Genomic DNA, 22,934 nt, shown 5'->3' with positions numbered 1-22,934 from the left:
CTGCACTCAGATCAGTGAGCGATCAATTCCGACGAAGTAAGAGGGAGCGTGAGAGAGAAAGAGAGAGAGAGAGAGGGAGAGAAAGTGAGAGTGAATGAAAGAAATAGCAATGGCTTTCTAGACTATCTCTACCATTTAGGCACACACTTTAAATATTGCAAAATATTTACTCTTATTTAATTATATATCATAAACACATATCAACTATATTTTATATACTTTCATTTACACAATGATTTTACATAACACACATTTTCCACACTTTTCTCATATTTAAAATTTAAAAATATATATATATTTTTTTTAAATTAATATTTAAAAGAAAGAGAAGAGTTAACAATTAACAAAAAAGTAAAAAAGTTGTGCTGCAACCGAAATACTATTATAACCAGCTTAAGATCAATTACAATTGGGTGCAACCCATTAAAATGCGAATTATAATTTTTTTCGTCAGCTTTGCACCACCCATAATCGCAAGCAGCATAAAGCGAGCCACCGTGCTAACAAAACATTAAGAGAGACGCCATCAAAGCGCGCACAACTATGAACTTCCTCGAGCGGGTGTGTGTGTAAGAGTGTGTATGTGTGTGCTTGTGATATTCAAATATATCATAAAGTCTCACATGTTGAGTGCCCGTTAAACTCAAGAGCCGCAACAAGACTTTCCGCACTACTAAAAAAAAAGTAAATTTATAAAATTTCTGCACCGCTGCCTGAATCGCAGGTGTATAAAACCCATTGGAGCAGCTGGAGCCGAAGCTTAATACAATTTTTGCAACGAGATGTACAACAAGTGCTTGAAATACCTGATACTAGGTGAGTTCAAGGATTACCGCAGACTGCTCTCAGGGATTAATCACAATATTCATCAATCAATCAATCGCAGCGCTGCTTTGCGCTCAGGTGTTGGGCAGGCTGCACAAGCGCAATGGATACTTCTACAGACAGCAGCCGCCGGCACAGCATCAGTTTGGCAGCGGCGGCAGCTACTTTGAGCCCTCGTTGCCAGGGCACGAGGAAGTAGTGGAGCTGCATCATCATCCACAGCAGCAACAGCACCAGCAGCATCAGTCGCCACACCACGGCAGCAGCTCCAAAAGCCATTCCAGTGACAGCAGCAAGGCAGGTTACAGCATAGGCAGCGGCCTGCGCTCCATTGCCCAAGGATCGGCAGATCAGGCTTACAGCGCCGTCGCAAATCAACATGCTGCCGCCAAGCAGGCTGCTTTTATAGCCAAAAACACCTTGGCGCAAGCAGCATCACAGGCAGCTGCCACCGCGCAAGCCGCGCTCGCGGGCAAGCAGGTGATACTACAGGAGCTGGAGCAGCAGGCAGCCGAGGCACAGCGTGCGCTCTCGCGCGAGCTGGAGCAGCTGAAGGCGGCCAAGGTGTCCGCGAAGCTGGCACAACAAACGGCGCAGGCTGCGCACCATCACATCTCGGTGCTGACGGCAGCCCTCAACAATGCCAAGTCGGTGGCCGAGCAAGCAGAGCAAACGGCTACCGAGGTGTCCAATCAGCAGGCCTCACAGGCCACCATGGTGGGCCAGGCGAAGAATCGAATGGAACAGGTGGAGGAGCAGCTGCAGCAGGCGCGCGTGGACTATGCTGCCACCAAGGAGTCGGCTCTGAAGGCTGCTTCATCTGCAGCGGCTGCACAGGTGAATGCCTCTAAGGCGGCAGCACATGCTACAGTTGGACTCCATGAGAGCATCAATCAGCAGGAGCAGCACCGTGACGAGGAGCTGGAGTCGTATGACGAACAGCTTGACACCAGCGGAGTGGGTCACACAGCCAGCGACGGGGCTGAAGAGCGATCACACTCCGGCTAATCCACTTCAGAGTATTACAATTCTAGTTTAAATATTTATGCGATTTATAAGCGAATCAAGCCAAAAAGCAAGTCAGCAAACAGACCCAAAAACACTTGATATAATAAATTTCAATTATTTAACTAAACTAGTCTTTAATAAAAATAGATTATAGGATCACACAATTTGAACACACGCCGCGTTGCCAACTACCTCAAGCACAACGTCTTAGCAATAAGTGGCAACGCTGCCAGATGCACAGCTGTTTGCGTAACGAGTGAATGGCACTTGTCGCGAAGAAGCAGCGCACACCGGAATAATAATAAAATAAATTTAACATTGCTCAGTTTTGATTAATTAAAGAGCGTGCAGCATGAGTCAAAAAGTAATTCAATACATTGGGCGCACCACAGACTTTCGCGGCAACACTCTGTGGGAAATCGTCGGCAATCTGCCCGACTGGGGCATCGGTCGCATGGTCATACGTAACATGTTTCAACGGTACCCGGAGCCCTGCTACATGCGCATACTAAAGGTGCAAGCAGTGGACGAGCAGGTAAGAGTGGGAAAGAGACAAAATAGTATTATTTCTCATATTTTTCTCCTCTTTGTAGGCCGACAGTGAACGCAAGGTGCGAGTCACTGTGCAGAAGACATGGCGTGGCGTCACCCAACCCAAACCCGTGGAGATCTACAGCACCAGCTATAAGGCCGATTACGAGCTGGTGCCCGTTGACCAGGAGCACAAATATCTAGAAAATAAGAAAAAGGTGGATTCCGTAGTGTTGCCCACAAAGATTGAACTGCCACCACTGCTGCGGGAATACATTAAGGATGAAACTGGCGACCCAAATCCGATGATTAATGTGCATTTCAAGAAGACGCACAATAAGCAGGCACGTCTGGCCAAGGACGGCGAGCAGCCGACGCTGCAGCTTTCCATGGATATGGGCAAGCCATCAACAGTTGGCGCCAAGCTCTATGATGGCCTGCTATAACGGATGCGCTGCCTTAACTTTGGACACCTCGACACTTGTTGCATTATTAAATCTTTAATTTTAACTTAATCACAATGGAATTGTTATATCTACGGAATGGATTAGTGGTCAGGCACTCTGCCTAACTGTTGCTTAGCTCTTGCGAGCGCAATTTGCGCGTCAGGTTATCCACCTCGAGGCCCAGCACATCGAGATTCTCTTTGAGCGTTATATTCTTTAGCAGCGTGTCCTCTAGGACAGCCTGCAACTTCTTATTAATCTCTAGTGAGAGCTCCAAGGACATACCCTTGCTCTCAGCTCCCTTGACTCCTCCATAGATGGCAGCCATGACGCCATTGCCATATTTGACCAGCTCGCTTTTGCTCTGATCACTTTTGCTGGAGGTGAGCGCACCGGCTGTCTGATCTCGCAACATATAATGCTGCACAACCTTGGATTTCTTTTGGACCTCGGAGACCAGCATTTGCGTATGATTCTCCAGGAATTCAATGCGCTCTGTTTGTCGTGCTGAGGCCTGTTGCAGGCGCAAAATGCGCTCAACTAAGACTTTCTTTGAAGGTACTGCTTGTAGATCGGTTACTGGTGCGGCTGCCGGTTGCGCTTGTGACGCACTGTTGACCACCGTCTCAGACTCGGATGACTCGCTGGCACGGCTGCACTGGCTGCTGCTGCGACTATGAGTGATCAACTGCTGCTGTTGGGGCTGCTGCTGCTGCGGCGGCTGTTGCAGTTGTTCCTGGCTCAAGTCATTCATTGCCTGCTGACAGTTGCGACAGTAGCCCGCTGGCTTGGCATCCACAATGCCTCTTTTGTACTTTTGCAGCTCTCGTTGGAGCTCTTTCACCTGGGTCGCATGCTTGTGCTTCGTTGCCTCAAAGTGGTTCTGCAGCTCTTCCAGCTTAGCATTGACCACTTCGTACATCTTTGTCTTCTCGGACAGATGTTTGGCCAGCAGCAGACGTTCCTCAATCTTCTCCATTCCCTCCGCATGCATTTGCTCCTCTAGCTCCAAGTATTTGGCATCGAATGCAAGCAGCTCCTGCTTCAGCAGTTTATTCTCTGACTCGAAGCCTAGCGACTGGTTATAAATAGAAACAAGAATTTTCATGTTAGTGGCGACTTCTTCACATGGCCTCGGTGGCGCAGTAGGCAGCGCGTAAGTCTCATAATCTTAAGGTCGTGAGTTCGAGCCTCACCCGGGGCAGGTAAATTTTTTGTCTATTAGGTGAATTATCTTATCAGGAACTTACTTTGACTTCTGCCAGGTAAATATCATTTTGCAGCTTGACTATTAGCTCGGTCATCTCCTTGTTAATGTTCAGTAATTCCTGTCTCTTCTCCTGCACTTGCTTTAAATCTACTTCATTGTCCTGCACCAGGGATTCCAGCTCTTCTATCCTCGTCTGCGCCTCAACTAACTTCTGCTCGTTGCTATTTAAATAGTGAATAATAGATGTTAATTACTTAATTTACGATTGCAATTTTATTAGCTAAGGCTGCATACATTGTATTCTGTGTGCGCAGCAGCTGCAGCTCAGCCAACTGGCTATGCAATTTCGCTGCATTTAAGAGCTCGTCGCTGTAGGCGGCATCTATTTGGCTATGCTGCGCCTGTAACTCCTTGAACTCCCCCGAAAGCTGTTCATGCTGCAGAGCAAAGGGAACTGATTACTTCTTATCATAAATATATATTGAATATGAGAATAGTCTGAGAAATTGCTGAGCTAACAAAAAGGTTAAATAAATTAATTTTGCAACAACAGGCCCGACAATTTTTCAAACTATCCTCATATTTCTTTTTACCGCTTCTTTTAACTGCTGCAGCTGCTGTTGCAATTCTTTATTAGCTTCGCATTGCTTTTGGTGCTCTTTATTCAGCTTGTCCAGTGAATCAGTCTTGCTTTTGATTTCATGTTTAAGCAGTATTGTGTTAGCTTCAAATTCCATCTTAAGCTTCTCTGTAAGAGAATATACATTATAGATATATTTTAAAGAAAACTATGCACTAGACCCAACCATTGGCCTTTTCTTCTAGCTTATTGGGTGCATTCCGTTCCTCTTCCAGCTTGCGCTCCAGGTTCTATAAAATATGAGTAAAGAGTCAATATTTACACAATTTATGCATATATAAAGATGAAGAAGAACTCACTGCCTTAGCTTCTACTTCAATGTTTAGCTTGTTGGCATGATATTTGAGCTTGGATTCCAAGTGTCCCATTTCCGTTTTAAGCTTCTCACATTCCCTTTGATACTTGCGCACTTCGTTGCACTGCAAAAAATAGTTAGGGGAGTTATGTATAATTCTTTTTAAGTCTTCTTACACTTACCTTTTCATCTATGATATAGGTCATTCGTGACTTTTCCTCGTGCACCGCCTGGAAGCGTATGGAGACATTTTTCACTTCCTTTTTGGCATCCGCCAATTGTTTCTCCACGGTCTCTTTTTCTTTTTTGGCATCGATGAGCAACTTCTCTTTCATAGCAAATTTAATCACTGTGCTCTCCTTCTCCTTGTTGGCCAGATCCATCTCATTGCGAAATGCCTGCTTCTCCTTCTCCAATATCGCATTTTCCCTCTGCAGAAGTGTCATCATATTATCCTTTTGCGTATTGGAGGTACGCAGTTGTTCCAGTTGGCGTTCATAGTTACGACGTTGTTCCTCCAGCTGTGCAAGGCAATGTACATGTGAGAGGATGTCCCGGCTGTCCTTGTGTTCCTTGCTTTCCTGTTCATCCTGCGCCTTCAGGTCTGCATAACTGATTCCTGTTGCTGGCTCATGTTCCACCTTCTCCTTCTCTTTAACCGGTTGCTCCACAACTGCTGCGTGAATTTCGTTAACTAATTCCAATTCTCTCTTATCGTGTGTACTTTTATCTGCAGCTTCTTCTTTTATAGGGCTTTCTTGGCTTTGTACTTTGTTTTCGCATTCCAGCTGCTGTTTATCTTCCAGAGCAATTTTCGCATCCACGTCGGCGTCATTTGCTAATTGTGTTACTGGCTCCTGGTTTGTTGACTCACTGTTATTTTCATCATTTAAATTAGTACACTCGTTTGTTGGCTCTATAGCCGTCTCCATTTTTAAGTACTCAATAAACAAATGCTAAATACGAAAATAAAAAACAAACTGATTTGTTTTTACATTTTCTCTCCCACTGAAAAGACCATTCACACAGCCAAACAATATTATTATTATCGATATATAATTTGTTATCGGACTTCTGAATTTTAATAGAGATGAGCAGTATGTGCCGCTCAAAGGCAGCCTTAGCGATTGCATGTCGAGTAATTCGCCTTTACTCATCTCTAATGCAGAAGTAAACAACGATGGTTTGCGCGCTGGGCATCGAGGGCAGCGCCAATAAAATTGGCGTTGGAATTATAAACAATGGCAAAGTATTGGCAAATGTGCGACGCACATACATTACACCGCCCGGCGAAGGTATGTATAATATATCGGGTTAACTTCAATTACTTTATCTTCCCTTATATGCAACAGGTTTTCTGCCTAAGGAAACGGCCAAACATCACCGCGAGGCGATTTTGGGCCTTGTGCAAGCCAGTTTGAAGGAGGCACAATTAAAACCTGCTGACTTGGATGTCATCTGCTATACAAAGGGTCCCGGCATGGCTCCTCCGCTGTTAGTAGGTGCCATTGTGGCACGCACTTTGTCGCTGCTTTGGCAGAAGCCTTTACTGGGCGTTAATCATTGCATTGGCCACATCGAAATGGGTCGCCTGATAACTGGTGCCCAGAATCCAATAGTGCTGTATGTGAGTGGTGGCAATACCCAAGTGATTGCCTACTCCAATAAAAGATATCGCATCTTTGGCGAGACCATAGATATAGCCGTGGGCAACTGCTTGGATCGGTTCGCGCGCATTATTAAACTTTCGAACGACCCAAGTCCTGGCTATAACATCGAGCAACTGGCGAAGCAGGGCAAACAGTATATCAAATTGCCATATGTGGTAAAGGGAATGGACGTTAGTTTCTCTGGCATTCTGTCACACATCGAAGAGCTGGCAGATCCTAGCAAAAGGCGTAATAAACGCAAGAAGCAGCAAGATGAGCCCGAGCCAGAGTATAGTCAAGCGGATCTATGTTACTCGTTGCAGGAAACAATCTTCGCTATGTTGGTTGAGATAACAGAGCGAGCCATGGCACACTGCGAATCCAATGAAGTGAGAATCGACTTTAGACATAGATTATATATACATATTTATATCTATTTTGTCTACAGGTACTCATAGTCGGCGGCGTTGGTTGCAATGAGCGACTGCAGCAGATGATGGGTATTATGTGCGAGGAGCGCAATGGCAAAGTCTTTGCCATCGACGAACGCTACTGCATTGACAACGGCTTGATGATAGCTCACGCAGGCGCTGAGATGTTTAAGGCCGGCGCCCAAATGCCTCTGGAAGATGCCTTTGTGACGCAACGCTATCGCACGGATGAAGTGCTGGTTAACTGGCGAAAGGATTAACTTACATACAGTTTACTTGGTTCTTTATTAAAAACTACCCGCGGCAATTGAAAAAAGCGATTAATAGTCATATGTCTGTACTTCAGCCATGTGCGTATTCCCTTAGAGCGCCGGCTCCTTGCCCGTCCAGAGTGGCTTTATCTCCAGGGGTATGATACGTTTGCCCTCAATCACATACACGGCGCCGTTCTTCTCCTTCTCCAGCACATTCAGCATGCAGCGCGCAACATCCGTGGCACTCTGTTTGCTCAGGCGATCCAAAATCTTGTACGTCTCATCGCTGGTCTCTGGGAAAATGATTTTCTCCGTGAAATTGGTGAACATGTCCGTCATGGTGGCACCCGGACAAACTGTGGCAAACTTAATGCCCGAGCGTTGATAGAACTTGTCGTTCTATATGGAGGACTAGCATTATAATATGGACAAAAGGTGTTTATTTTAGCTACTTACACCCAGGCAGCGCGTAAAGTTGATGATGCCCGCCTTGGTGGCACCATAAACTGGTATGATAAACATCGGATCGAGACCCACGACGGAGCTCATGTTAAGCACAAGCCCCCCATTGCCGCCATTCTCCTTGCTCATGTACTGCAAAGCGCTCAAAGTAGAGTTGATGATGCCGCCCTAAAAGAAGAGAGAGAGAGAAATGGAGAGACTCTTACTATACCCCATGCCTGCAGCTGCTCGCCTGCTTACCAGATTGACCAAAAGCGTGCGTTGGACATCCTTGTCATTGAATATGCCCGCCACGTTGACCACAATATCAATGTTGCCAAAGGTCTTTTTGATCTCCTCGTAGGTGGCCTCCACGCCCTTCTTGTTGGCCACATCCATTTTGATGATCATGACGCTTTGCGTGGGATGCGCCGCGCGCAGCTTGACAAACTCCTCCAGATTATCCTGTATGTCAATAATGGCTAGTTTCTGGAAAGCAGACAGACATTGCTAGAGTTGCTATAGGCTGGCTAACATCCTAGACTCACCGCGACTCCTGCTACCAGCAGCTGCCGGGCCACTTGTAGACCGATTCCTCCGGCACCACCCGTGACCACCGCATTTTTGCCTCGGAATGCCATGACTATATGCTCAACACTGAATCAGAAATCAGAAATCTTTATACAATCCAATCTCTGTGGCTGTCGCTGCTGCTCTGCTGCCTGCAGGGCTAACCGAGCCCCTTTTATAGCCCCATTGGCTTAGTGTTATAATCGCATAGTAGTTGGGCTATATGATATGCCGTCTTATATCCGATCTGTGATTAGCACCGTTCGACTAGCTGCAACTGATCGTTGGCTGCATTAACTATTATGCAAAAGCCTATCCGATTTCCGATTTACACAGTGACTTAGTCTAGCGTTTGATCTGCTTCACAGTGCTCTGGTTTTTGCAGCGAGGTCGCCTTTGTTGTAGTTCGCTGACTGCGCATCCCACTCAGATGTATATAAGTGTATGTGAGTATATGTATGTGTATGTGTGTTTGCAGTCTGCCCATCAAAACTGACTGAATTTTTTCAAGGACTTTCTATGTATTTCACTTTATTTGAATTAAAAGTAAAGCATACACAATCTGAAATACACAGGTGTAAATCTGTGTTGATTTGGTATATATATACTATATATGTATGTATATATTTATATATGCTATAAGTACATATTATTGTTATTAAACTTTGTAAAGTGTATTATTAAAAGTTTTTGTGCTACGCTTGCAAAAATGTCAAACTTTTTATAAATCTATTCATATGAGATATATAAACTTGATTTGGATGTGTAAAGGTTTTATTTGTTTTGATTTTGAACTTTTGGGCCGTTGCGTATGTAAAAATGTAAAACAAAATGAAACAAACAAAAATTGTAAATATTACCAAAAACTTTCTAAATTTATTTTATGCACTTAAAACACAACTTATATTTTAGAGAAAAGATAAAGAGAGAGAGAGAGAACTCAGGTGCTATCAGTAGAAACACAAAATAATAAATTAGACAAAAAGTCAGCTAAAAGTGTGAGTGAATGAGAGGAAGTGGAAAAGGTGGTAGGATTATTTAATGGGCGCCATCGTAGGTGTCCTTGTGCTGATAGCCGCTGACATAGCCAGAATCATCGACCAAATTGCGTCGGCCAGCAATGCCCTTGCCCTTGCCGGAGGCATCGAAGCGCTCCTTGTGTGAGCCCGTATACTTGCTGGGATCTGTTAAGCGATCCACAGCAGCCGCTGCCTTGCCAGCCTAGCGAATATATATGACAGATATATAATCTCATTTTCGGTATAATACTAAGAGCTAGATACTTACGGACACCTGCTGAACACCTGGTGCTCCACAGCTGGCCATTTTCTGCTTAATCGTCGCCAGCTCCACCTTTTTCGTCTTGGCCAAATCCTCGAGGAATTTGTTGTAGTCGGGCAGCGTTATTTTCATGGCCTTGAATTTCTTAAAGTGTATGCCCGTATCGGTGGTTGTGATCTGCTTGTCGAACACCTTCGCCTGCTTCATCCATTTGTCGCTCTGCGAGAGCGTTATCTGCCTGCCATCGGATTTGGTGTCGCCAAACTTGGAGAACGCCTTGAACTGATCCGAAAACGTGACCTTCGGTGCGGTCTCCTCCAGAGCCAGCTGGCCGAGCTCCTCCACGGGCGCCGCGCTGCTGCCATTTGCTGTCTCCTCAGTCATGTTGTTGGCTCTGCAAGGGTTAAGATTGGGTGTCAGTTTACAGATCTTGAGATTACATGGATATACGTATGTATATGTATATTGTTGTTGCGCAGTTCTTCACCTGTGAGCCACAACGCTTATTAACATTTTGCCTTAGCTCTGCGCTCTATATCGTACTATAGCTTTATACAAATCAAAATCCGATGCTACATGCTCACATAGGCTATATATATCTCCCTCTCTTGATGTAGAGATAGCTTATCAAACTACGCTGCTATTGTTTGTATATACATTCCTTATTCCGATGATATCATTCGAGCGTACAATAGCGCTGCGTGAGCTTTCGCAACTGCTGCTCGCTAATGGACTGTGGAAGGTTGTTCGTATCGAATGGGCAAGAGCTGCTCTCGTAGCTCAAACGCATTTGCTCATTAGCGACCATTTGAATTCTAATTGGAATATCAAACAAAACAGTTGTTGCTTGAAGTTAAAGCTCTTTGAAAGTTTTAAGCTAGCTACACTTACTATAACTGCTATTACTCCTAAGCTATACGACATGGAATGGTTTATTATAAATATATTTCTCAATAGAAATACGTAAATTATTATAAATGTTTTATATGAAAAATATAAAATCTTTCAAAATATAATTATCCAAGACTTCAATTTTTATATCTTAAGAAAACTTTTATAATATTTCAAACATGTCAATTTCAGTAACGTATTTTATATCATATATCGAATCTTCATCATATTGCTAATGTCATCATTAGCAATCCTTCACTTTCACATTCCCACACTCCATTTTCTCACAGTGTACAACCCGTTGATAACGGCAGCTGTAGCTATTCGCTTGGCAATCAATTAACTTAACCCACAGTAACACGTACCGTTTCGCATTGCCCTCCGGGCCGAGTATAGAGCACATAAATCGTTTAGATATTTTCAGAGCTAAAGACAGCGCATAGCATAAATTGTCGTCATGTTTAACATGGATGTTAAAGATCTGTTGTGCCCGCACAAATCGAACAATAAACAGTAAATAAAACGTGAGCAACGATCATTAATTATTCGGGAATCCGCAGCTATATGGTAGCTATATGCACACATATCGACAGACCGAATTGTGGAAGCTGCACGAGCATAATTTAAATGAAGATAACGTCCCGGAAGGCAACCAGTTAAGATAGAGAGAGAGAGAGAGGGGCAAGACCGAGCCATAACCAGATTCCATATCCAGATAATTGAATGCGATGAGCTGACGATAAGATTGCCTGGGTCAAGGTTGCTCTGCTCAGATCGAGCGCCGATCCATGGAGCGTAACAAATGTTGACTCTTGCATTGACAGCTACATGAGCTATATCAACTATATATATACTACTATATATACGCCGCAAGTGCAAGTATCATTGGGTGTAAGGGGGAACTTTGTCTAAATCGCACCGCTTATGTCATCGACATTCAGCATTACGCGCCGCAATTACGTCGCTCGGGGTTCGGTTTTTGGGTGAGGCAAATTAAGTACAAATATACATATATATATTTGTATAGAGAGATGCAACTGTGAAATTATATACATATATAATATGATTAGCTAGCTCAAGCGATAAGCTAGCTACAGTGCAGACTTGTCGAGCGGCTATTACTTTATTTTGATATATTATAAGGAGACCATAAATCATAAATCTTATCGCTTAAGCCCACACACACAGCTAATGCTAACAAATTTTGACAAGAAAATGTTTATCTTAAGCACAAAATCTTTGACTGATTCCATTCTCTTCCCTGATTTCTCATAGATATTTGTGCAGCTGTCACTGAGTGACACAGGCAATGGGTGAGCTTTAGCGAGTACATACTGCATTACTAGGTCTTTACTGCCTACTCTCTGCTAGGGTTTGCTCTGCCATTCGCTCAGCTCGCTCGCAACGTATGGGCGCCTCAGTCAGCTCCACAAATGTCAAGTGTAGAAACTAATTACAGCGCTGCGTGCCCGCCACGCCCATTACGATGATTTGTTTCGCAGCCCTTTTGTGTTCGGGTAATTGGAAACCCATAAATACTTGTAAGAAACAACAACAAACCCGCAAAACATGACAAAAGGCGATTCGAACAAGCCAGACGAATGGGCAAGAAAACGTGGCTAAGATACAATTGAGCAAAAGATACTTCATAATCCGCTTTGGCCGGCGGGACCATTAATATATAGAGACAAACATACACACATAGGGGTATATATATATACAACTATATATGTATATCTATATATATACATGACTATATGAATGGTTTGGCTCATCTCGCAACATCCGCATCTAGAGCTGGCAGGCAGCGCGTGGCTATCCCAATATATTAATTAGGTTTAGCCAAAATTGGAGAACAATATGAGTTCCAATTGATGTGGTTGGTTCTATAAGGCAAGCAGACGTAATGACTAAGTGATATGTGTGAGGGATTGGCTAAGAGATACCATGTAAACAGCAACTATCGATTAACAATCTGGTTAACGATCTTCTTATATCTAGCAAATACCCTGTAAATAATGCACATTTACTTTAAGAAAAGTACTCGTAGAGCCACCTTCATTTAACTAGATAAGCCGACTTGAAGTTACCCTATATACAAAGAACGTTTCCCATATGAAAATATGAGACAAATTTAAAAATAGAAACTATAAATTCGTTTTTAAAAATTGCAAATTGCATAAGTTTAAGATCTACTCAAAAATACTCTGTACTTAGGTTCACTACAAAATATACAATGATAAGACACAAGATTGTAAGGAGTGAAATGAAATATACTTAATTATATATTCACATAATAATTCAACATTTTCAGGTAATGAAGATCATCATGTAAGAAAGACTTCTTTGTATTTTACTGAATGGAAGCGACTTTATTCCCCTATCTATCTTAATTTTCTAGCTAAAAGGTATAAAAACGTCAACTCAAGAATAGTATATAAAATAAAAAGAGTGCCTTTATATTGATAAAGACTTTGTTCTAAAAGTAGGCATTCACAATATTATGCCCTCTCTTTACTGCAGGCTATAAAAAGTGCGAGATTTTATAGAGCTTTAGATATAGTTTACAATGTGAACGAGTGCCCCAATTTTGTAATACGATAAATATATGAAATATTGGTCGCACCAATGCATATTTATTAGAGGCATGTGAAACGCAACGCATTTAAACAGGAAACGCAATACATGGCATGGAAAGGGCGGGAGATGGGGTGGCCGAAGGCAGTGGGTGGGTTGGGGTAGGTGTCAAGGGTGTCACACATAATAATACGAAAAACGTTGAGCTGGGGGTCAGCCATGGCGCAGCATGTGTGGAAGTAGCGACAGAGGCAGAGGCCTATGCAGAAGCAGCGACAGCAGCAGAGGCAGCGTCATAGGCAGAGGAAGAGTCATGGGCTATGCTTAAGCATAGTTACATATATATAAATATATATGTATGCATGCATGAATGTCTGAGTAGCCCTTGGAGCGCTGCTTATGACTCTGCCTCTGCCTCCGCCTCTGCCGCTGCCGCTGCCTCTGTCGCAGCAGCTTATAGATGACATCACCTGCCCAGACCGCGAGTCCCGTTTGAAGCAGGAGCACAGGAACGCGCAAGCGCCGCATACATACAAACGGAAGCACGAATGAGCGGGGAAAGAGACAGAGAAGGAGAGAGTGAGAGTCTGATTGAGAGGCGGGAAAAGGCGCCTAAGACGATGCTACGCATTGTTGTGTATATTAAAAAAAAAAAAAAAGAAAAGCTCCCGCTGCAGCAGCAGCAAAATTTTCTATTTTGGAGCAGAGAAATATGGGTCATGCAGCACTTGAAAATTCCAACAAAGGGAAATGATGCTGTCATTGAAGGAGATTGAAATGCTGATGCTGTGTGTACTCATACACAGCTATGTATGTATGTATATATGACTATAACTGTGTATGCACACATGACACTTGCACTTTAATACGCACGAAGCAACTTTTTTGCTTTCAATATTCAATATTCTATGAGTTTCGATGCGACCACAAATTTTACATCTTTTGCAACTTACATTTTACTTGCTTAAAAAAACTTGATAAAAATTTTCAAATTTTTTAAAATTTGTTTCTTAGCGTGTTTTTAGTTTGTTGTGCGTTGCTGCGCGCGCGTTTGCTGTCGCTGTCGAGACTCGACTGTTTGGTCAAACTGCGCAGCCAGCGACACAAAGGGGCCAAGCGGCGTATGAGTGATATTTGCTGAGCATTGAGTGAGTTTCGTTGCTCGCAAAACTGTTGAATTTGTCAGCCAAACAGCTAGCACATAAATCATGGCCAGCAAACGGCCAACATTTCCCAGCCAAAACAAAGTTCCAGCCCACAGGCGGCACTATGCGTATACGTATTATACACATAATTTGTATATTTTACGCGATGACTTCATTTCACTACTACATAATAAAAACAAACAAATGGAATTTATAAATGCCAAAGAGTAGAGCGTGAAGAGACTAAAAAATATTTATCAACAAAAAAAAGTGACGCCAGTCGCCTTATCAACGCCAAAATTTCGACTCAAACTGTGTTTTGTTTTGAGTGAGAAATTGAGCGCTGAGACGAGAGAGAAGAGAGAAGAGAAAAACGATTTGAGCTTTTTCCCATTGAGCGGGTCAATTGTTGTTTTGTTGTATGAGTCCAGAAATTAGAAAACGATGCGTGAAATTTGACAACAAAAACACAATAAGTGAGAGGGCATAAAATTATAGAAAGAGAGAGACAGAGTGAGAGAGAGGGAGCGGCGGTGTCCACAAGTGCCTAAGCTAATTAGTATGAGCTCATGAGTTGCGAAAAGATTAGCTATTCATTCGGCAGTAGCTAATTGTATATATTTTCATATGCAAATGACATCGTCTGAGATCCAATGATTAGAGTAGCCCAAAAATAGTTCCGTGCGAGTTCTTTGAACTTGTCTGATCGGAAATTGACTAGCTTTAGGTTTAGGCAAGGAAAACAAGCCGGAAAACTTAATCAAACACCTTTAGCGTGTTTACCAACATTGCGTTTTGTTCAGTTAATTTATTACAAAACCGGCCCAATCCCTGCTGGCCATGATTTATGCGACCTGTCATTCCCATTTTCGAGCAGTTTGTGCTTTTGGTCAAATGCCTCGGATGGCGTCATACAGAGTCAGGCACGAAAGACAAGCAAATAAGAAGCAGCAGAACAAATAGTTGGTTGGCCAAGGCATGTCAAAGCATTAATACTCTTATATGTTCTCATTCAGACTTTTGTCAAATTGCTCTCATTGAACCCAGGTCATGTCGATTCATATTTATGAGCATTAAGAAATATTGTAACGCACGTAATTTGAGCATTAGCTTCAGATTGTTTTTGGGAATGAAAAGAGTTTTACTAAGAGTAGAAAATTATTCGATCGATATAAGTTTCTATAAATTAAACAAAGTGAAATTTATAAATATTGTGCAACACTATAAAGAGATGAATTTTTTATATGGTAAATAATAGTTTAATACATTTACAGAATATGCGAAGGCAGACTAAACAATCTATGGTCGTATAGTAAAGTGAAAAGAAGATTTTATAATCTCTATGACAGATATATGTATATGCAGAAGAACTATAGAAAATATAGTGAAATCAACGTTTCTATATAATATACTTGCTCAAATGATGTTTCTTTGTTTGATTTATAACCAGATTGTTTTTTATTTTATATATTAAATTATTTTTTAATAATATACCATTTTAAAAACAGATCATTTTATTTCATTTTAGTAAATACAATTATTTTATAAAAATTTATAATAGATATAGCTTCAGAGTACAAGTAAAGTTAGTCATATATTATATATTCTGATGGCTAGTTAATTATATCTTATCATGAAAGCAGATATTAATAGACAAATGTGGAAAAGTACACCAGAAATATGATTATTTTTCACATTTCAGCCTTAAGCAGCGAATTTCTTGTGTTAAATGGAATTTTTATTATCTACATTTATTATATAACAGTTATATATACGAAGGCAAGCAACCTGCCTCTATATTCTAAACGTAGATATCTATATTATCAATGGTATTATCTGAGGCGCAATAAATACTAAAGACCAGTAGTAGACATACAAAAGACGTTTCGAGCGATCCCCTAAATGTTGATCAAAAATTTGGATATATACTAAGGGCGAGCATATGAGAATCGATTACACTCGACTGTAAAATTCTTACTTGATTTACATGAAACATATCTACTCATCATATATTTATTATACATATTATTCACAATAAATTTTTGCCTACTATACAAACCACTTCTTATGCTCAACCACAAATCGATTATTAAATGAATAAGCTCCAATATAGAGATGAACAACATCTCTTAGCAGTGACATAAACAAACAAACATACAGCATGGATAACCTATAATACTCTGACAATCAAAGTATCTCAAAAGCAAAATAAAGTAAAGCTGAGTGAGGCAAACTTCAAGTTGAGTTAAAGAAACCGGCTTGACGAAGGTGTGTCCCAGCCAATAAGTAATTAGCTCAGAATTTCGCTCCACCTAATGATGCACAAATCAGGAGCAGGCGGCAGTGGACAGTGGACAGTCGAGAGTCGAGAGTCGGCAATGGAGAGTCAGTTGCAGAGCGGAATTTGCTAAGTAAACAACAGCTGAACTGGAATTTAAAGTGATTTCGACAAGGGACATAAAACGTCCATGCAAAAGCGCTACAACTGGGGCTAACAAGATCATTAAGATGCCGCAGCATTCTGGCAAATTATTGAATTGGATGTGGCTCTGATTAAGAGCAAGTGCGAATGCGGACAGGGGATATACATATAGACAGGCATAGAACTAGGCTGCACTAAACATTAAAATGCACTTATCAAAGCAACTAACAGAGAGGGGGAGAGAGAGACAGAGAGAGGGAGAGAGATGGCTACATTTGGCCAACAAGCTATCAATCCTAATCAGAGCCTGAGAGCTGGCTGCCTGCCGATGCGTGGCCAGAGATAGGCTAAAAATAAACCAAATGCAATGCTGGAATTGAAATTGCCAAGACCTTGGTCGCTCCACCACGGCGCTGGACAAATGTGGCCCTTGGCCTTCGCTCACCTTGAAATGCCGTTGGGAGCCATCCAATTGGAAAAAGGCAAAAAGATGCGTGGCGCATCTTAAATCAGTTACAGTCGCTCCAGTTGCCGTTGCAGTTGCAGTTGTAGTTGCAGTTGCAGTTGCAGTTAAAGACAACCACTTGAATGAGCACCAACAGCAACAAATGCAGTAAACTTCATTGAGGAATGATAGCGTAGTACATACCCTGTTTGTAACAGTTTATAAAATGTACAACATTTGTTTTTATCATGCATATATGTATGTATATAATGTGAATGTAAAAACATTTAATTTAATTTATTTTAATATATATTTTTTATTTATTAGAGGTAGTATTATAGACTATGCTAGACTCCTAAACTTCAAAAAATACTTATGATTATTATTTAAGCATTTTATTTAATTTTTTTCCTGTCGTTGCATACTAAATTCTGCATACATTTTATTTAGCAGACACAAAAATACTCTAACTATATTTGTTTACACAAATTTTTATATACTATATTTATATATTTATTAATAACTCTTCCTGTTATATATCCCACTTTATATGAACTACCTCTTCCATAGTCTACACACACTTATGCCAACTTATCATAGCCTCGCTTATTCTCTGGCTTCATCTACAGGGTATTACAATTGAATATCGCTTACATAGGCCCCTGCTGCACAGCCGCCGCTCGCCAGCTCGTGGTCATGGCCTTGATCTCAGTGGCTCGCGCGATGGCCTCTTGGCCGCCTGATGCGGCCAACATGTGATAAGAAACTGTTTGGCTTAGCTCTGGAGTGTGCTGCCTGCGTACGATGCTGTCCGCCGAGCTGAGCCTTGCTACAATTAAGCCAAATTGACGCCTCTGTCGGGGCAGTTGCCGTTAACGATGACAGCGATGCAAGTGGACAGCCAGCTCGTTATAGAACAACTCAGCCCAGAGGGCGAAAGCCGGTGCCTAGAACCCAAGCGAGAACTAGAACCTGACAGAACCTGTAGAGGCGAACGGGCGGTTTTGGTATAAAAGGACCTGACGGCAGCTAGCCTAATGCAGTAAGAACTTCAAAGTTCTAGACGCAGCTTCAACTTACATTTCAGCATGCAATTCCTGGTGCTCTCTCTGGTGGCCTCCAGCTTGGCGCTGGCCCAGGGCCTGGCCGTCTACTCCAGCTACCCGTTGGTGTACACGGCTCAGGGCAGCGCCGTCGTAACTCCTACGCAGCAGCAGTATCAAACGCAAGACGTACTGGGTCAGTATGCCTACGGCTATGCCGAGCCGCACTCCAGCAAGCAGGAGTTCCGCAGCATCGATGGCATCACTCGCGGCAGCTACAGCTACCGCGATGCAGCTGGCAAGCTGCAGACCGTGGACTACAGGGCCGACGACCAGGGCTTCCATGTGGCTGCCACGAACTTGCCGCAGCAGTTTCGTGCGGTCAGCTCGTCAGGCGGAGACATTTCCGCTGCAACTGCCGCCGCCGCTGCCAACAATCGTGCTGACGCCGTCGAAGTTGCCGCCGCAACTACTCGCCATCTGGCGGCTCATGAGGCGGCTCGACTGCATCTGGCGCAGGCTCAACAGTCAGGCGGAGCTCAGTCAGTCGGCCACTCAGGTGTGGGCCTGCCTCTTCCCGTCGCCGACACAGCCGAGGTAGCCGCCGCCAAGTCGATCCATCTCAAACGCGTCGCCTCCGAGGCTCTACGCAACGAACTGATCAGCGGTCGATCCGTGCCCAGCACCAGCTCCCATGTCATTCTGCCCGTGCACTCAATCTACAGCATTCCGCGCTATTACAGCTCCGGTTTCTATTACTAAGTTCAATTTGTCATGCATTTCAGGAGCTAATAAAGAGATTGGACAACTATGTTGTGTGGCCTTTTGAATTGAGAATTGATCTTAGAGATTCGCACACTATGATAGCTCTTTCTTGAACATATAGAATTAGAGGTAGATATAATGGATCAGTAATATGTTGATGTGGTAAGAGACACCCTCAATATTGGTTATTTGATGCGTCTGCCTCTGCCTCTGCCTCTACCACTCTCTCTGGCTCTACCTATGAATCTGCTTCTGCCTCTACCGCTGTCAAAGCGTAAGTCCAAGGTTTTCTTGCTAAGGTTCCCTGGGTCAGGAGCAATGCAGCTCCATTTAATATAATATTGATATACTACTATTGTTTGATCATTGATTACCTACTCACTGCGTAGGCTCATCTCTCTATGGTAAAATATTTGAAGACAAACCTCTGCAAAAGAAGTCACTGAAATTATGCGCCCTCCACATTGTCAAGCAAATGAATCAGTCAATCGAATCGATTGAAGCAGGAATTCCACTTGGATTCAGCTCATTCACGTTTTTGGCTACAGCTGAATGGGCAACATTTCATAAATATTCGTATATTCGGATATTTTGATTTCAATTATATTTAATAGCGGCATAAACAACATATATCAAAAGGTAGCTGCTGGTTCCTTGACCTTAGGGACGTGCAAAAGCTGGCCTGATTAAGTTCTTGGGTTCGCTGTTGCCTCTGCCTGGCAGATGGAAACAAATTGCGGCTTTTGTGTACAAATTTATGCTCAACTTGTTGAAATCGACAAAATATTTATGTACAAACAGTGGAAGAGGAAGAGCCACAGCAACAACAACAACAACAACATCAACAATGAAGCCCGAAAAAACAGGGAATATGAAAGTAAACTGGACGACCTTCCCGAAGAACGCACGAAATGGCAGAGTTAGCTTCTTCTTTTTTGTGGCAACTGTAAGGCGGCTATAAAAAGCAACCACTGCACCACAAAACCGCACAGAGTTCTCTAGAGCGAGTACTAGTCCACGACACTAGCAGCGCCTCTTAACCAACCCACCCAAGAAGACCAACTAAGGAAATCCAAAAGAAACAAAGATGCAGCCACTGAACTTGAGCTTTTATCTCTGCCTGCTGCTTGCACCACTGCGCGCTGCTTTGGGTGGCTCACTGCTGGACTATGGCGCACCACCGGCAGCCGGCACCATCACCCAGTACCACAGCCAGGATGAGCACGGTCAGTATGCCTACGGCTACACGGCTCCACTCTACTCCAAGCACGAGACACGCACCGCAGATGGTGTCACGCACGGCTCCTACAGCTATGTGGATGCCCGTGGAGAGCGCCAGACGGTGGGCTACACGGCGGATGCGGCCGGCTTTCGCATCACCTCGAGCAGCCTGCAGCAGCAGCCAAACAAGGAGACGCCAGAGGTTGCCCAGCTGCGCGCCCAGCATCTGGCTGCCCATGCAGAGGCCAAGCTGCGTTTGGCTGGCGGCTCATCTTTGTCACCTGTACAGGATACACCAGAGGTGGCGGCCGCCAAGGTGGCCTTCTTCAAGCGGTTCGAGGCGGAGAAGCTGCGCCATCAGCTAACCAAGCCAGTCATCAAAGCAGCCATTCAGCCCAGCTACAACATCATCTCCCAGCCCCTGTACGTCTATCGGCCAGCCAGTGGCTACGTTTACAAGTACAACTCCCTGCTGAAGGCTGCACCACCCACACGTGCATATCTGCCAGTGGCTTAAGCTTCCCAAATTTGTCATTCCATGAACGCATTTGTTTTGGTTTCTGTTAATAAATATTGAAATAATGTGAAATTAGAATTGGAGTATCTTTATTTAAGTAAGGGCAGCAGTAGGCCGAAGCGCTTGGATAGTCAGCGAATCATAGAGAAGACTTCCTGCTCAAATGGAACTAAATTGATTGCTCTCTATGCTCAGGTTATAGATTCAAAAACGAAGAAGAAAGGAGAATTCTAGAGAATTTAACTTTAATCCCTCAGTGGGAATAATGTTCTTCTCTAAAATAGGTAAGCTATAAGGTGTTGCGATTCATAATGATGCTTTGAAAAAGAGAGTCGCAATCCTCCACTGATAGAGAATTGACCTTTAAGCCATATTAGCGTAGTCTGCGCCTCGTATCCCTCCATAGGCTAAAGACGTAGATAGCCGCCTTTTCCTTATCACCCTCCCTCTTACACAACTCACATATGTAGGGCACTATGGTGCACAGAATGCATTTATTCTTAGCACTAAGATTAAATAAAGTCCGAATTTCACCAGGGTCAACAAGTCCTTACACACACATACATATGTATTCTAGTTCCGTTTACTCAAGACCAGGCTGCGACTCAGTGCAACGGGTCGCAGGGTTCTCAGCTCGGTGGGAGTGGTCACGCTGTATTTGGCATCGGGTGAGACGTAGGAGTAATAGGCGCTCACTGGCACACGGACATCCTGACGATCCTCGCTTAAATCGCTCAGTTTCAGGTAGCTGCTGGACCTGAGGTCCTCCAGGCTGTAGACGGTGCGCAGACGCATATCGTTGGCATCGCTCGACTGCTTGAGGCGTTGCTCGCGTGGGCGCGGAATGGCTTGGGTCTGTGTGCGTTCCCGCTCCTGTTTTGTTTTCTGTTTTCTTTCGCGCTCCTGTTTCCTCTCTCGCTCGCGCTCTAGCTCCCTCTCCTGCTCGCTCTGCCGCTCCCGCTGTCTCTCCAGCTGCCTCTCCTGCTGTCTGTCTGCTTCCTCCTCCTGGCTGTTGTTCTCCTTTGCTGCTGTTGCCTCCTCTTTCTGATTCTTCTGCTGAGCCTCGCCCCGCTGTCGCTCCGCCAGCATGGAAGTCAGCTCTGCCCGCACCCGTTCCAGTATATCTGCATCCTCATCACTCAGGCGCTCTTCCCCGCTCTGCTGCTGCTCCTTCTCCTGCTCCTGCTGCTGCTGCTGCTGCTGCTGCTTTTCTGCCTGCTGAGCTTCGCGTACAGCATTGAGGTGGGCCTCACGCGCCTGCTGGACCTCAGCCGTGTCGTTCACTGGCAATGGTGGCTTCTTGTCATCAACGGGTGCTTTGGGCAGATTGGTACCCTCCGCTTTGAAGCCGTCCCGACCGCCTGCCTTGTACTTGACCGTCTGCAGCTCTCCATTGGGATCCACATAGGAGTAGAAGCCACGCGAGGTACCATCCAATGCGGTATACTCCGCTCTGGCTGCATTCTCGTCGCTGTAGCCGTAGGAGTAGAAGGCGCGCGCTGTGTCCTGCTCCTGGTAGCCGCGTTGAACTGACGGCGCTGCAGTACGCGTGATCTTGATGATGGGTCTTGAAGTGGAGCCCGCTGCAAGGCTCCACGAAGCTGCAACAACTGTGGCTAATAAACAAATGAAGCGATGCATCCTGTCGATCTAATCGATTTGTTGATTGCGTTCAAACTGATGCTGCAATGACTAACGTTGTGGTTATTTATAGCTGAGCACATCTGCACCACTTGCACCACTTCGCTGGTAACCCAAGCCCGCAGTGTCTGCGCAATGACCTTCCCAAATGGCATCTCCAACCGATCCGCTTACAAACCGCCACGGCAGCTGGCAAAGCCTCGATGTTGTAATAGTGAACTTAATATTGATATTGCTTGCGCATGGATGCGGATACACCCGATCTGAGCAGCTCGCAGATTGCGCAATTGGCCCACGCACTTGCAAACGCCCTCCTAGGGCTTCACGATTTGCAAGCACTTAAGTTCCGGCGAGCAGCAATCAACAGAGGAAGCGGAAAACAGAAAACAGAGACAAGCACAGAGAGAGGGATAGACGGGGGAGACATGCCAAAAGTGAGGGAGAGAGATAAACAGGAAGAGAGGGAGAAAGCTAGTGAAAGCGAGGGAGTATGTCGGCCAGTGAGAAAGTGAGATAAGAATATACAGAGAAATAGAATAGATGGTCAGCTATAGAGACAGAGCAAAATAAAGATATAACGAGAGATGATATGGAGTATCTCTCTATTTCAGGAGGAGACATAGAAAAGAGAATAATAGAGAATGGAGTCAAAAAGATACAGAGAAAAAATAGACAAAAACCGAGAG

The 22,934-nt window shown here is 43.9% G+C and overlaps 8 protein-coding genes and 1 non-coding gene across 11 annotated transcripts; 5 read left to right on the top strand and 4 right to left on the bottom strand.

The window, feature by feature from the left end:
* Positions 1 to 543: 543 nt before the first annotated feature.
* On the top strand, positions 544 to 1,879 carry LOC6586650 (uncharacterized protein CG45076). Its single transcript, XM_032733303.2, has 2 exons — positions 544 to 561; positions 817 to 1,879. The coding sequence occupies exons 1-2, from the start codon at positions 544 to 546 to the stop codon at positions 1,831 to 1,833; spliced, it is 1,035 nt and encodes a 344-aa protein (XP_032589194.2). The 3' UTR covers positions 1,834 to 1,879.
* Positions 1,880 to 2,078: 199 nt separating this feature from the next.
* On the top strand, positions 2,079 to 2,879 carry LOC6586649. The gene is made up of 2 exons (XM_002012223.4): positions 2,079 to 2,368; positions 2,427 to 2,879. Exons 1-2 carry the CDS (start codon positions 2,186 to 2,188, stop codon positions 2,808 to 2,810), a joined length of 567 nt encoding a protein of 188 aa, XP_002012259.1. The 5' UTR covers positions 2,079 to 2,185; the 3' UTR covers positions 2,811 to 2,879.
* Positions 2,845 to 5,998, bottom strand: LOC6586647 (coiled-coil domain-containing protein 186). The gene is made up of 7 exons (XM_002012222.4): positions 5,138 to 5,998; positions 4,960 to 5,079; positions 4,827 to 4,890; positions 4,614 to 4,768; positions 4,315 to 4,457; positions 4,061 to 4,241; positions 2,845 to 3,888 (listed from the first exon to the last, which is right to left on the bottom strand). The coding sequence occupies exons 1-7, from the start codon at positions 5,885 to 5,887 to the stop codon at positions 2,932 to 2,934; spliced, it is 2,370 nt and encodes a 789-aa protein (XP_002012258.2). The 5' UTR covers positions 5,888 to 5,998; the 3' UTR covers positions 2,845 to 2,931.
* Trnam-cau lies at positions 3,942 to 4,014 on the top strand. Its single transcript has one exon. It is a non-coding gene; the product is annotated as a tRNA-Met (tRNA).
* A 102-nt stretch (positions 5,999 to 6,100) lies between the features above and the next one.
* LOC6586646 (probable tRNA N6-adenosine threonylcarbamoyltransferase) lies at positions 6,101 to 7,355 on the top strand. The gene is made up of 3 exons (XM_002012221.4): positions 6,101 to 6,250; positions 6,308 to 6,993; positions 7,053 to 7,355. The coding sequence occupies exons 1-3, from the start codon at positions 6,136 to 6,138 to the stop codon at positions 7,293 to 7,295; spliced, it is 1,044 nt and encodes a 347-aa protein (XP_002012257.1). The 5' UTR covers positions 6,101 to 6,135; the 3' UTR covers positions 7,296 to 7,355.
* Positions 7,302 to 8,458, bottom strand: LOC6586645 (fat body protein 2). Its single transcript, XM_002012220.4, has 4 exons — positions 8,279 to 8,458; positions 7,992 to 8,219; positions 7,746 to 7,919; positions 7,302 to 7,688 (listed from the first exon to the last, which is right to left on the bottom strand). The coding sequence occupies exons 1-4, from the start codon at positions 8,369 to 8,371 to the stop codon at positions 7,398 to 7,400; spliced, it is 786 nt and encodes a 261-aa protein (XP_002012256.2). The 5' UTR covers positions 8,372 to 8,458; the 3' UTR covers positions 7,302 to 7,397.
* A 689-nt stretch (positions 8,459 to 9,147) lies between these two features.
* Positions 9,148 to 14,122, bottom strand: LOC6586878 (tubulin polymerization-promoting protein homolog). 3 transcript variants are annotated; one of them, XM_015160207.3, is made up of 3 exons: positions 14,003 to 14,122; positions 9,588 to 9,975; positions 9,148 to 9,521 (listed from the first exon to the last, which is right to left on the bottom strand). In XM_015160207.3, exons 2-3 carry the CDS (start codon positions 9,963 to 9,965, stop codon positions 9,339 to 9,341), a joined length of 561 nt encoding a protein of 186 aa, XP_015015693.1. In that variant the 5' UTR covers positions 9,966 to 9,975; positions 14,003 to 14,122; the 3' UTR covers positions 9,148 to 9,338. The 3 variants fall into 3 exon arrangements, with proteins under 3 accessions (XP_015015693.1, XP_002012482.1, XP_015015694.1); XM_002012446.4 differs by lacking the exon at positions 14,003 to 14,122 and adding an exon at positions 10,243 to 10,351; XM_015160208.3 differs by lacking the exon at positions 14,003 to 14,122 and adding an exon at positions 10,069 to 10,298.
* A 3,486-nt stretch (positions 14,123 to 17,608) lies between these two features.
* Positions 17,609 to 20,667, top strand: LOC6586642. The gene is made up of 3 exons (XM_044010164.1): positions 17,609 to 18,861; positions 19,039 to 19,143; positions 19,949 to 20,667. The coding sequence occupies exons 1-3, from the start codon at positions 18,150 to 18,152 to the stop codon at positions 20,605 to 20,607; spliced, it is 1,476 nt and encodes a 491-aa protein (XP_043866099.1). The 5' UTR covers positions 17,609 to 18,149; the 3' UTR covers positions 20,608 to 20,667.
* A 405-nt stretch (positions 20,668 to 21,072) lies between these two features.
* LOC6586641 (RNA-binding protein 25) lies at positions 21,073 to 22,273 on the bottom strand. The gene has a single exon (XM_032733268.2). It carries the CDS (start codon positions 22,246 to 22,248, stop codon positions 21,181 to 21,183), a length of 1,068 nt encoding a protein of 355 aa, XP_032589159.2. The 5' UTR covers positions 22,249 to 22,273; the 3' UTR covers positions 21,073 to 21,180.
* Positions 22,274 to 22,934: the final 661 nt, after the last annotated feature.

This window comes from Drosophila mojavensis, unplaced genomic scaffold (assembly GCF_018153725.1).
Source record: "Drosophila mojavensis isolate 15081-1352.22 unplaced genomic scaffold, ASM1815372v1 contig_74, whole genome shotgun sequence".
NCBI classification, from domain to species: Eukaryota; Metazoa; Arthropoda; class Insecta; order Diptera; family Drosophilidae; genus Drosophila; species Drosophila mojavensis.
The sequence above is the reverse complement of the archived record's forward strand: the minus strand, read 5'-3'. Positions and strand labels throughout refer to the sequence as shown.

Excerpts from the sequence above, each read along its gene's own strand:
- LOC6586649 (XM_002012223.4), top strand. The coding sequence starts at position 2,186 with ATGAGTCAAAAAGTAATTCAATACATTGGGCGCACCACAGACTTTCGC. Across the intron at positions 2,369-2,426 it reads TGCAAGCAGTGGACGAGCAG|GCCGACAGTGAACGCAAGGT; the intron begins GTAAGAGTGGGA and ends TCCTCTTTGTAG.
- LOC6586647 (XM_002012222.4), bottom strand. The coding sequence starts at position 5,887 with ATGGAGACGGCTATAGAGCCAACAAACGAGTGTACTAATTTAAATGAT. Across the intron at positions 4,458-4,613 it reads TGCAGCAGTTAAAAGAAGCG|CATGAACAGCTTTCGGGGGA; the intron begins GTAAAAAGAAAT and ends TTTGCTCTGCAG. Across the intron at positions 3,889-4,060 it reads TTTACCTGGCAGAAGTCAAA|TCGCTAGGCTTCGAGTCAGA; the intron begins GTAAGTTCCTGA and ends ATTTATAACCAG.
- LOC6586646 (XM_002012221.4), top strand. The coding sequence starts at position 6,136 with ATGGTTTGCGCGCTGGGCATCGAGGGCAGCGCCAATAAAATTGGCGTT. Across the intron at positions 6,251-6,307 it reads CATTACACCGCCCGGCGAAG|GTTTTCTGCCTAAGGAAACG; the intron begins GTATGTATAATA and ends TATATGCAACAG. Across the intron at positions 6,994-7,052 it reads CACACTGCGAATCCAATGAA|GTACTCATAGTCGGCGGCGT; the intron begins GTGAGAATCGAC and ends TTTTGTCTACAG.
- LOC6586645 (XM_002012220.4), bottom strand. The coding sequence starts at position 8,371 with ATGGCATTCCGAGGCAAAAATGCGGTGGTCACGGGTGGTGCCGGAGGA. Across the intron at positions 7,920-7,991 it reads GCACGCTTTTGGTCAATCTG|GGCGGCATCATCAACTCTAC; the intron begins GTAAGCAGGCGA and ends CTCTTCTTTTAG. Across the intron at positions 7,689-7,745 it reads ACTTTACGCGCTGCCTGGGT|AACGACAAGTTCTATCAACG; the intron begins GTAAGTAGCTAA and ends TCCTCCATATAG.
- LOC6586878 (XM_015160208.3), bottom strand. The coding sequence starts at position 10,094 with ATGTTAATAAGCGTTGTGGCTCACAG. Across the intron at positions 9,976-10,068 it reads ATAAGCGTTGTGGCTCACAG|AGCCAACAACATGACTGAGG; the intron begins GTGAAGAACTGC and ends TAACCCTTGCAG. Across the intron at positions 9,522-9,587 it reads CAGGTGTTCAGCAGGTGTCC|GCTGGCAAGGCAGCGGCTGC; the intron begins GTAAGTATCTAG and ends TATATTCGCTAG.
- LOC6586642 (XM_044010164.1), top strand. The coding sequence starts at position 18,150 with ATGCAATTCCTGGTGCTCTCTCTGGTGGCCTCCAGCTTGGCGCTGGCC. Across the intron at positions 18,862-19,038 it reads TTACAGCTCCGGTTTCTATT|ACACCCTCAATATTGGTTAT; the intron begins ACTAAGTTCAAT and ends ATGTGGTAAGAG. Across the intron at positions 19,144-19,948 it reads GCCTCTACCGCTGTCAAAGC|AAACAAAGATGCAGCCACTG; the intron begins GTAAGTCCAAGG and ends GAAATCCAAAAG.
- LOC6586641 (XM_032733268.2), bottom strand. The coding sequence starts at position 22,248 with ATGCATCGCTTCATTTGTTTATTAGCCACAGTTGTTGCAGCTTCGTGG.